The 13,231-nt window shown below is 37.8% G+C and overlaps 1 protein-coding gene across 1 annotated transcript in view; it reads right to left on the reverse strand.

Moving 5' to 3' along the window:
• Positions 1-1,061: 1,061 nt before the first annotated feature.
• The window catches only part of GASK1B (golgi associated kinase 1B), a 41,620-nt gene continuing 29,450 nt past the window's right edge, over positions 1,062-13,231 (reverse strand). The window contains exons 3-4 of the mRNA XM_075257524.1: positions 4,909-5,135; positions 1,062-4,337 (exon numbers count right to left, since the gene is read on the reverse strand). Coding sequence (XP_075113625.1) covers positions 4,130-4,337; positions 4,909-5,135 — 435 coding nt within the window. The 3' untranslated portion in view covers positions 1,062-4,129. The remainder of the gene's footprint in view (positions 4,338-4,908; positions 5,136-13,231) is intronic.

The raw sequence follows: 13,231 nt of genomic DNA on the forward strand, positions 1-13,231 counted from the left end.
TGCAGAAATTATCTGCAAGGGATATCCCTCCAATTCTATGGGTATGTGACAAAATCATGGTGTTGTTTCCTTTTTAGCAGGAACTAAACTAATTGATAGCTGTTGCCATCAGACGGCCTAAGAATGTGCCAGATTTTTCACCCAGAGTCAGTCATTGTGATATTTTAAAACTGTCTAGTCAAAGATCACATTGTCTGAAACATAGACAGTATTAGTAAATGTGCCCCATTGGCTTTGATCATAGTTGGCAATTAAATCCTGGGAGATCTTACACCCATCTCACCTGCCTTGGAACACTCATATATCCCACACTTTCCATATATAAATATTATCAAATTCCCCTCTTTTTTGGTTGATCACACCCATTCCTAGGACTGTGGGTAACTATATGGTATTACCCAGGGCATATGATCTTTATTCATTCACCGGCTGTTGAGCACATTGCATTTACCTTATCTTGTGTTCTAGCAACAATCACCAACACAACAGACTCTCATAATCACAAATAGGAACAGAGTACACAACAGGGTTACCTATGATGGTGGCTTGCCCCTATTCAACTACCTCTTCCTGTCTTTATGATTGAGAATGACCACATGGGAGCAATTTATAAATATTTTACTCCAGTTTTTTGGCATAAAATAGCTGCAACTTGGTGATTTGCTACATTTTCATTTCACTAGCAGATAAATAGTTGTGTCATTTTTGTCTCGGCCTTGCCAATTTTTACAAAGTTGGTTGTAGGCATTTATGCCATGAGCTGATGTAGATTTCTTCCAAGGCACAGGGTCCTGCCCTGATTCTTAACGTGACTCCACCTTGTCCTGAAACAGGAGGATCCTCCGCCATCACAGAGGACTTAAGAGTAGTGTACAATAAACCAATCTTTATGAATTCCCCCCATAATTTACTGTAGAATTTATGAAGAACTGCCGTCAACACAGGATACTTTCTGAGTTTCCACTGGGAGGATAGGTGCTGTAGATCAATTCACAAAAGCATTCAATATTTTTACAGAAAAGACATTTAGGTTTATTTTTATTAATTCATCTTATCAACATACTAATAAAACACTTACCAACATGGTAAAATGGTGATTTTACAAGATTTCACTTTGACATTAGTGGTTCACAATGAAATCGAGTACAATTCTTTTGCAGGTAAGGTTTATATACATCATAATTGTTGTTCACAAACCATATATCTTTACTTCCTTCAAATATGACAAAATTCAAGTGCTGACAAAAGTCCAACTTTTGCATATAAAATCTTAGACTTAAATACATTATGTGCAATGTCATCTTCTTCCTTGAATTATACTGTAAACATATCAAATAACCTAAAGTGTATATGTAATATTGTTAGTAGCGCAAATATGGATTATGCTTCTGTAATATAGTTTTTTATAGCAAAACAGAAAAATACAATTATTGGAAGTGTGAGGAAGTAAGAAAGGAGGGAGAGATAAATGGGGGAGGGGGCCACGTCAGGCATTTTTTGCACAACTTCAATGACACTTAGTTGGCTGATTTAATGAAAATTCTAATTTTGTAGCAAAAAGAACCTGGCCTCCATGATCTTACACCACATCATTGAAAACAGATAGAGCGCAACCTATATTTTGATGGTCCGTTACATGGACCGCCAAAATATTGGCCATTTGAATATCCCCCATTCACAGACAGGGAAATTAATGTGGCTGATTTTCACTGTTGTGTAAACATAGGGTTTGGCTAAGGCCCCGTATTATGCAAATGTGGCTAAAAAAAAATACTGCAGAAAAAATGCTTGCGTTTTTTTGTTGCTTTTCCACTACATTTTTCAAGTTTACCTCCCCACCCCATGTAAGTGAAAAGTAAAATTAACATGTTGCATTTTTCAAAAACACACGTGTTTCTGAAAGTGCAGAATTTCTACAATATGTTTTTTCTGTGCTAAAACCTTGCTTATGCCACAGATATTTAATTTACACCAGGAAAAAGCACCTTTCTGGTGCACAATGTCGCAAATTAGACAGCACCCTTTTCTCATAAAGTCACATCCTTTTTGATGAGCCTATTGACTTCAATGGGAGCGCTGGAGATAGCTGAAGTACAGCACTCGACTATCTCTGGCACTCTTTTTCACTGTAATGGGAGCGCCGGTGATAGGTGATAGGCATGTAATTGTGATGACTCAATATACAGGAAAACATGGCGCTTTATGGAAGCTTTATGTAGAATACCTCCATAATGGGTTATCAGGCAGAGACACACTGACATTTCTTCTCACAAATACATAGAAAATCTGTGGGAAAGAAATGTAATACATAACACTGGAACATTGTATTATGGAAGTATTTTGGCACAAATTTCCAGTATTGCTTTGGAGAAGAATACAGTTCCTTATGGAGGATATGTAGTATGGACATTATGGAGTCACTGTGCACCCGGCTTGTTATATATGTGACTTTGCACTACACAAATTACTTTTAATATTTTCGATCCCTGAGTCCATCTACCTTCCTCACTTTCTAATAGGGTCATATAGTATATAAAGAAAAGGAGAACCCATAACAGACCAAGACTTTATACTTATATATTTGACTTAATTTGGAGTGCTTGCCCATATCCTATCCGCTATATAGGACTGGAGGTTATTCTGAACTGAAGACATATAACTATGACAGAGGAAAAAAACAAGTTTTGGTCCTATTTAGACAATGAAGTTGCACATTTCACCTTTGCTGTATTGTGTGAATTATTACACAATAAATTATCCTTTATGTGCAGCTATTATGGCTATTGACTATTTTATATAGATCACATGGTTGTTTTTGGGTACATTTGTAAAAATTTCAGAGACTGAAAGATAGTTACATTCATTTCATTGTTTTACAGAAAGAACATGAATTTCTGCAGGCGCCATAAACACCGATAGGACATTTGTGGAAGTTTCTGCAATGTGTGAATTTACTAAAACACAGTGCCAGACCAGACAGTGGGAAGCCCCTGTGCAGAAACAGTATATTGGCCCCTTGTTATTCCGCTTCAATGTCAATGTCTTATAACAATGTATTCGTAATCAGCAGCCATAAAATTCAACAGCACAGACATTTATATACAATCCACCAGACAGTAGGAATCTGCTTTGGGGTAACTTTGGGTCCCTGCACCCCTGAGCAGCTGCGCAGATTGCAACAATGTTCGCCATAATATATCTATATGCATGAGTCACTGCTGTTATCTCCAGCTTGTGTTGCCATTAATTCAGACATGCTAGCTGCATTGCACTATTTGCCCTATTAAATTTATATATTCTAATACATATATTGATAGTTGTGTAATACTTAGGGATAGACAGTAGTGGTAATAATATGGAAAGACTGCCATAACCAGATGGCATAGTTCAGCTTTACATAAGGGACTTCAACTGTTCAAAAGGTATTAAATTATCAATTTAACTGTTAAAAAGGTAAAAATCATCCATAAGATCTTTGGTATTCCACCCTACCTGGTGTAGAGATGTATAATTATTTAGTTTTACCATTTTTTTACCTGAAGTTCTCAACACACAATATTTCACAATAAGTGTTAATTCGTAATTTGACATAATATACCTAAATTCAGATTACCATTAACAATTACCAGACTACCTTAGACGTGTCTGTTGTCATTATGGTCAATGTAACTCAAAGGGTATGTACACCTTTGTAAACATTTTTATTGCAGCAAATAGATGGATTTTAGTAACCAAATACTAAAGTTTAAGCAGCTTGATTAAAAATAATCTCTGCCAAAAATTTTCGGCCATTTTGGGCATAGACTATAGGGTTTACATTGTTATAGACTACAATTAACTGTCTAACATCTGGATCATCTCCTATTGTTTGTAGATAAGTTAAAAGGAATGTTCAATCGCTAATAGAAAAACTGTGGAAAGGTCAGACCACAAACAGGGTTTGTTTGTAGTCTGTAACCAAGGAGACGGACAGGTCAGCAAAGAGGCTGTATACATGAAGTCATAAGATTATTTGTAAAGTAGTTTTTTTATGTTAGATACAATGTAGTGATTAAAATGCCTTCACAGTTGGACATACCCTTTAACATTACACACAGTTCATCAGTTACTGTATGTATCTTTGGTCAGCTTAATTGTTCATTGGTATGACTTTTATTCCATGGGCGTTAATGTAAGTCAACAGTATTTTGGCCCTTCTCTCTATCACATCAATCAGTTTTTCAATCCCTTGACGTCCTCTTTGACTTTCCCAAAATACTTTGTCCAGGAAAAATGACTGAAGGAGTTTTTCTCGAAGCCTGTGACTTTTTAGCACCGAAATTGCTGATTCAGGGAACCTGGAAAACAGGAATTGCTCAGATTATGGATAGAGATATGAAAATTTTCCACAAGCCAGGCAAACCTATCAGTGTATGATTAAAAAAAAGGCAGCATAAGGCTTCAATGGGAGCGCCAAGAGTCGGATCCGTACCAGTCTAAAATGTAAGGCCTATCTTAAAATATAGGACATCAATTTCTAATAACTCACATGACCCATTTCGAAGGAATGTCCAAGATTACAAGTAAGTTTCTACTTTTCATCCAGAAGTAATGTCACAGTTGTCTCTTGGCTGAGTCTGTTATTGCAGGTCAATCCTAATTGACCAGAATGAGGGTGAACTGGGTGAACTTTAATGGAATCTACTTTCAAATTCTCCTTTAATGCATGTCTATTCTATTAGCTAAAGCCAGGCTAAAGAACTAAATTCTGTTAAAAGTTTTTCCACGTAAACTACTAAGCCCTCTTGTTAGATTATGCCAAATGTTACTTTACTTGCTGAGGAAACTAAGAGAAACAAACATAAACTGTATCTGTGGTCAGCTGATCAGGAGCGCTTGTGTTAACCCCATCAGTGATATTATACTCACTCTTTGATTCCTTCCAACAATTTAAAATCCAAATTATCTTCACTCCTATCAAAGTATCCTTTGTTGTTAATAAAAACCAAGTGGTGAGGGTCTCGCTTCCTTTGTACAATGTGTGTAAGGTCAATATTGCTGGGGTTATCACACTTCAAGTGTAGCCCTTGTTGTACACATTCATCTTCTTTCCGTGGTCTGAAACCACAACAGTGTTTATCAAGACGATTGTAAACCTAGGAGAATGTAATAAGAACACGAACATTTAACAATGGGAATAAAAACGTCTTTACCACAATGTTCTTGTCACAATATCATCACTCATTATTATATTGTGCTGTGGATGGACAGCGGGTATCTACATGTGAAATTCAAAGTACATCTATTATAAAGTATATCTATTATAAATTCTATGGTTTCATGTACCTGGACGTTAAAAAATAAAAAAAAATCTGGTCCTTAGAAGATCTTTAAAATAGGTAAATACAACCTCAGGCCTGGTTCACATTTGCGTTCGGTATTCCATTCAGGGAGACCGCTGGGGAATCCCCGAACGGAATAAACCAAACGCATTAAAAAGCGGTTAGTTAAGAAAGCACACAGACTCCATAGACTATAATGGGGTCCGTGTGGTTTCTGCTCGATGTCCGCACAAATCAGGCGGAGAGAAAAGTGGTGCTTGCAGTAGTTTTGTCTCCGCATGATTCATGTGGACACCGCTAGGAAAATATACAGACCCCTTTATAGTCTATGGATTCCGTGTGGTTTCTCTGCTAACTTCTTTTTAATGCATTTGGTATTCTGTTCGGGGGGTCCCCAAGCGGAATCCCTGAACGGAATACTTAGCGCAGATGTGAACCAGGCCTTAGATGAATGACAACACACAACAGATTCCACTGCTTCATTATTTATTAAGCAAAAATGAAAAAAAAATGAAAAGGCCATTTGTGAAAAACTAAGTGCACCCCATGAAGCAATAGCTTTTAGAAACACATTATGTGGTAACACATAATGTATAGCCATAGCCACATCCAGTCCTTGGGTCTCTACAGGTGAATCACCAATTAATTTCAGCAAAACTGTACAGCTAGCAACTATATGTCTAAGAATTGAAAGGTTCAAAGGTCTCATTGTATCCAATACATTGTGCAGCACCTGGGATATAATGATCAGGCCCAGAGTGTTAGCGATGGCCGAAGAACCACAACTTTCAGACAGCAATCGGGAAAAGTCTGATTCCCCAAAACACTATCTCCTCAGCAAAGCTAATACCGCTGTGGCACCAGTTACTCCAGCCTGTAACGGCCCATTAAACAAAATAACGCAGCGGTAGCCGCTGTTCCGACCCCCTAATGTCCCGGGCCCTGTGGCAGCCGCTACCGCTGCTACCCCGGTAGTTACGCCCCTGAAGGGAATATTGTTAATATCATATCTGATGGCACATCTTCTTTATTAGTGCTAAAAGTATGCAGAAAAGCAATAATAGTAATGCTATTAATTCACAACAAACTGTACATTCTGTGTGAACCACCATAGAATAATTTAGAAACTTCATGTCTCTATTAGCACAGTGAAATACTGAGTAGGTAATTCTTTGTTCTATCTCAACAAATCCGATCATACTTTAGACCTTCCACACCTAAACACTATTTCAGGAAATTGTCTAAGTTTCCTGCTTATCCAGACACCACCCTGGCAAAGCTATGTTTAGCTTGGAGAATATAAGAGTATGATGCCACTGCTAAATATAGGCTTTTAAGCCAGACAGAACAAGGTCTTTTCCGTGATGATGAGGCAGACTGCCACGACCACAAACATTCCCTCATTCACTGTCTGAAGTTAGTCTGCTTTAGAAAAGCAACCAGGACCATTCCAAAAATACTTAGTTATACCCATAGCAATGCTTACGTGATGTTACTATGTACATTTCAAAGACCATGCAAGGCAACAGAAAACAAAGCAAACTTTTCATCTACGCATGTTCTAGAAGTCGCCTATATAATTCCTTCTGTTTCAGATGTAGTTCAACATCAGGTCCAAAATTTAGCTTTCTAGCCCTATGCATAGTACATACTATACAGTCTATTTTGGTATGCATAGTGTTAAGACACTACTTTATGATATGTTAGAAAGTTGTAAAGCTCTGTACAGTATGATCGATTACTGAATATAATCTATACTTTTACAACCATAAATTAACCCCTTACTTAGCATGCTCATCAATGTTTATGGAAAAAGGTTCAAATACAAAGAACTATGCTTGTAGGGCTGTATAGACAACAGAGAAACCTACAACCAAAAACAAAATGGAGCCCCCCCACTGATACATAGCTTCAAAGAGTTTTCAGATAGATGAGCTATCTATTGAATTGATCATCAATAGAAAATTAGCAGTGTCCGGTAACCAGACCATGCAGATCACCTGTCTGGAGTAACAGTAGAATTCTGTAAGTGTAGCTTATGTTTCATGGGCCTTATGATGACATGTCCAGCGGTCACTTGGCCTGTTAGCGGATCCACAGGAGGTCCAACTATTGGACCTCTGCTGATCTTTAACTTACAACCTGCTGTAGCTAAAGAATACCATTAATGTGATGGTCCCAGAATACCCCTTTAAAGTTCATTATCTCTGCTTATGGCTTCCAAGCAAGGGCATAGGCTGCATCTTTGCCATTGAACTCCATTCCACAGGTACAATCCTTGTTGTTAATTTATTTTATTTTTTTAAATTGAAACCAGCAATTGCTGGTACTTTATTGACCAAAACTCACATTACAATTCAATAAAATGATAAAATTCAACTTAATATCAATATAAACAAGGTACAGATTAAAACCAACAATTCAATACTCATAAATCAAGGAACATGGTGGCATCATATGTTGCTATTCCATTCACACACATACCATTTCTTTAAAAGCGGGGCACAATCCTTGTTGCTAAAAATTCTACACTTAAAGGGATTCTATCATTAGAATCCCATATTTTACTACGAACACGTAGGAATAGCCTTAGAGTAGGAATAGCCTTAGAGTTAAAGAGATTCTATCATTAGAATCCCTTATTCTATTACTAACACATAGGAATAGCCTTAAGAAAGGCTATTCTTCTCCTACCTTTAGATGCCTTCTCCGCGCCGCTGTTCAGTAGATATTCCTGCTTTTCTTTGTTATGCAAATGAGTTATCTCGCAGCACTGGGGGCGGTCCCCAGTGCTCAAACAGTCCCCTGTGCTGCTTGAAAACTCTCTAGCACTGCCTCATCTTTTTCTGGCACGCCTCTCCACCTCTTCTGCATCTAAATCCCAGGCATGCACAGTACGCTCGTGAAAGCGGCCACAAGAAAATGGCCGCAGACATGCGCAGTCGGCTCTACCTGAAGCCTGATGGCAGAGCTAACTGTGCATGCCTGGGATTTAGATGCAGAAGACAGAATTGCCGAAAGAAGACATTGCAGAGGACGTGGCGGAGAGGCATGCCAAAAGAAGATGAGGCAGCGCTGGAGAGTTTTCAAGGAATAACAAATAAAACCAGGAATATCTACCAAATGGCGGTGCGGAGAAGACTTCTAAAGGTAGGAGAAGAATAGCCTTTCTTAAGGCTATTCCTACATGTTAGTAATAGAATATGGGATTCTAATAATAGAATCTCTTTAACTCTAATGGGAACATTGATCTCCCTGTGGTTAAACAGAAATTGGAGGTAGATCGATGAACTAGAGAGAGACATAACCTATATTGCAAACATTGCAGATAGTATGCTCAAATACCTTTACTTGTTACTGGAGGGATAGCCATTAATCCTGGAGAACAGGGTTCTCCTCTACATATTATATCTCTCTTAATCAATACAGAACACACAAGGAATCATAAAGGATGATGTGGGATGATAATTTTATGAAAGCAGATTTGAGAAGCATACATTAGCTTAGAGCCACATTTTATGTAATGACTTCACACAGTGTATTATACTGAAGGATTTACATATCCTCGTTTTTATAGTAAGACAGCTATCTCTATGACTATTACACATATTATACAATTATCATGAACTAAAATCATACCTGTGAACTATCCCTATATTATATAGCAGATCTTTCATATGGTAATGAGGACTTTGGCCCTCCAATATTCAGGGCCCAAGGATGATTGTAACTTGCGCACTTGCAGATTTCCTAGCAGTATATTTACCATTAAAAACTAAAAGATAGTTCTAAAAAACTATCTAAAACATATTGTACTGTAAAATAGATGCATCTAGTGGTTCTAGCTCCGATTTTAAAGGGCTTATCCCACAATGCAAAGACAAGTGCTGTATTCTACCACTTCCATCAGTCCAATTGTATATGAATGGAGCAACAGGGAGTGTATTCAACCACTACTCCATTGAGTCCTGCAGTGAGGAGACACCAGAGGCTCAAGACTCTCTTGCTAGTGATCAGTTGGGTCCTAGTGGAGAGTCTCCTAGCATTTATACATTTATCATGTATCCTGTGAAGAGTTGATAAATGACCATTGTGGGTAGCTCCTTTAAGCTCTATCTACCCTCACATGAGTTGTTAAAGCCGGAGATGATCTCTGAAATATGTATAAAATGTTGGATAACTGCTGCTAAGGGCACGTCTGTAATGATAAGCTGAAGAGGCATTCCAGCTTTACTTACTACAACATACAGCAGGAATTTAGGACCATAAGTTTTAGCGTGTTGACATATTCCAAGCTATAATTAGGTAACAATAACTTATTAGTTAATAAATCACTTCTCCATAGCTTCCATGTTTCTGTAACTTATTAACTCAAGACAATTAAGCTGTATCTGACTCTGAACCCTACAGGAACGGGCTTGGAAGTGCAATGATTTCTTAAAGTTTGCTAACATGTACTCTGTAGACCTGGGGAATGTGACAGGATGGCGAGGAATGTTGTGACTATTGACAAGTGTTACCCATTACTCATATTGAGGCCTCAGAACTCCAGAGCTACTTGTTTGAGAGCAAAGTGCACAACTATTTAAAGCTGTATAATAACATTTGGATAGTGTACAGTTCTATGCCCTCACCAGCACACGCATGCTTAATGTTTCCAAAGATGTTACATAAAAAACAGGTTCGTTACGAATTTTTTATGTTTAGTCTTTAGGCTGAGGCCCCGCATTGAGGAAATGCAGCTTTTTATATTACAGATTTTGTTGCGTTTCTTTTTAGCCAAACCTAGGCGTGGCTAAAAAAGGAATGGGAAATATATAGAAAGCTCCTATACTTCTACCATCTGCTCAATCCACTCCTGACTTTGGCTAAAAAAAAGCGCAACAAAATCTGCACCAAAAAAGATGCATTTTCGCAATGTGAGGCCTCACCCACGGCCGTAATCGCAGCGCTAAAGCCATGCGGAAAGACCCACTGCGTGATCACATTGCGGTTCTTTCTGCAGTGCTTTGAAGAGAATGTTCACGGAGTTTTCCTCTGCGGACTTTCTCTTCCCATTATATCTACAGGAAAGCCGACAGCGTTTCCGTAGATATAATTGACATGCTGCGATTTGCAAAGCTGCAACGGCTTTGCAAATCGCAGTGTGTCCACAATGCGTTTTTTTTCAGCAAAGTGGGCATGGGATTCGCATGAATCCCATCCCCTTTGCTTGCACTGTAAAACGCCGCAATTTTTCCTGCAGCATCTCCACTGCAGGCAAATCGCGGCGTTTACGTCCCGTGGGGCCCCGGCCTAAGTCTGTTTTTTTGTTGCCGATTTTGCTATGTTTTTTTTTTTTTTAATCTAAATCCAGAAGTGGATTTTGCAGAAGGCAAAAGTCTAAGTGTTTCCTTCATATTTCCCATTCCTGGCTTTGGCTAAAAAATTAGAACCAAAGAATGCAAAAAAAAAAAAAAACTTTGCTTGGTGTTCTCCCATTATGCCATTTTTATGACAATATTCTGTACTTGTGTGTTTTTTTGGTGACAATTTTTTCAAAATGTCTCATGCTGATTAATAAATTTGTTGCTAATTTCTAGGGGAGGTGAACTGCACTTGCAAAATACTAGAGATAAGCGAGTAGTATTCGATCGAGTAGGTATTCGATCGAATAGTCGAATATTAAGGTCTACTCGAATTGAATTTTCAAATATTTCACTACTCGCTCATCTCTACTGTATACATTTTTTTTTTTTTTTTTTAATGCCTACGTTGTCCTAGTTCCTGTCCCATCTCCCCTGCATAGGTATTAGTGTAAAAAAAAGCATCAGGGAAGGTGGGAGGGTAATTTAATTTTTACTGTGTTTACCGCGAGATGTTTGACCGAGTACGAGTATTTTGAATACCGTAGTATTCGATCAAATACTAGTCGCTCATCTCTACAAGATACTTTTGCAACTTTTTTGTTTTTTAAAAGTCACATATAGTGAATTAGACATGCATCTTTGCACCATCCAAAAATTGCATTAGCTGCAATATAAATTTTACACAAAGAAAAAAATGCAAAATAGGAAGAAATGCACCAGAATTGCAGTACAAACACAATAATATATTCACCCCAGTGTGTATCTTCAATCTTAGAGAACTTTACCAACTCGTATCACCAGTAAATATAGTATGGTCTTTTTGTCAATTTTTAAAAATCCAACCATCATTACTGTAGTTAAAGCTTTACCACTCATCAATTATTGACTAATGGTCGCCATTGATCTACACAGATTGTTATTTAACTCTTCCCAGACCTGGTAAAGCTGCATCTCTAAGGGATTACTAGGAAAACTAGGTGACTACAAATATGACAGCTATAATGGTTGTCATACCTATTCACTATAACTTAATGTGTGACCCCAAACTAAACCAAGTGAATCTAGAAAACAGAGTAAAACCTGATATTAAATGATTAATCTAATAATCATTTAAGCTGATAAAGTTTAAGCATCAACGTTCAGGATCAGTTGTTAGAAAAACAATTTTCACATGCTAAATCTGCATATATAACCTTTGCTAACTTTCATGCAGATTCTGCTATGGACTTGCCACGTCTATATGTTGTCCAATATTGTCACAGATCCATAGAATTGGATGACAAAGACGAGAGAAGAAAAAAATTGTGAAGACTTTTTTTTTTTTTTTTTGCCTGTGCCTCTCGTGAAGAAAACGGACGTGTAAAGCCCCAATCACTATACTATAATGATTTTTTTTTCGACATTGTAAAAGGGCCCTAAATGTAACTAATTTTATGTGATATTGTGTAGGCTATTATGATTATACAAAAGAGCAGAGTGAAAAAGACCCCTCCATCCCATCAATCTTCATTATGATGACTCACCTTGGATGGGTCTGTAACATGTAATACACTTTAGTTAAAACTGACAGCAGAGAACTGGGCTGTCTACAGTAGGTATACAATCAGCACTGAAACCACCCATTGCATTTTCCATTATATCTGTGGGTTGACAAACAAGGGTTGGGGAATGGGAGAATTTTTTTTGGATTGATTAAAAATATATTTGGCTCTCTTTCTTCACATAAGGTTTGGAGGTATGCCATTAATAAGGAATGACTGTACGCATGAATGAACACCATACTCGCTCCAGTTCTGTATGTTCATAAAGCTCTTTGATTTATATATATATATATTTTCCAGCAAGAATCTTTGACCTGGGATTACAAGGGTAACACTCCCACATTTTCCCACTCATCTGACTGAGTTGTTGATGGGGCCTATAAGATGAAAAGCAGACACCTATTAATAAGCTGACACGTATACTGCAATGTGACACACACCAAACTATTTCTACAAGACTGTACTATGTTTGGGGTCAATATAATCCTCACATGATTTTTTATATTACATTCCAGGCATAGCATAGTCACAAAAGGACAGTTATGTATGTTACGGCACAATGGAGCCATTACTGTAGACAGCCATCCTATTTTTGTCTTCTAAATTCTTTCTGCACTAATGTATTATATATAACTAGGATATGGCGACACAGCTCCACGTGTCATTGGTACAGTGAATTGAACTGCAGTATACAATAAAACGTTATCTGATAGAGTAAAAACACATGTATTAGATATGTTGCAGAGATTTGGACTGTCCCATTTATCTTAAAGAGGTTGCCCAGGATTTGGAGCAACCAATGGGGTGGGTGGGGAAGTGCAAAATAAAAAAAAAAATATATTCACTTGTCCCTAGTGCTCCATTGTCCTCTACCAGGGCTGCATTGCCAGAAATCCCAGCACAAGACAGATAGGGCACCGTTGGCAGATAACAAAGCGACAGGTGAGTATGCTTTTTTGTTATTGTACATCTCCCTTGACTGCCTCAAGGGTTGCTTCAAATCCTTGGCTCCTTTCACATA

Source organism: Leptodactylus fuscus, chromosome 1 (assembly GCF_031893055.1).
Source record: "Leptodactylus fuscus isolate aLepFus1 chromosome 1, aLepFus1.hap2, whole genome shotgun sequence".
NCBI classification, from domain to species: Eukaryota; Metazoa; Chordata; class Amphibia; order Anura; family Leptodactylidae; genus Leptodactylus; species Leptodactylus fuscus.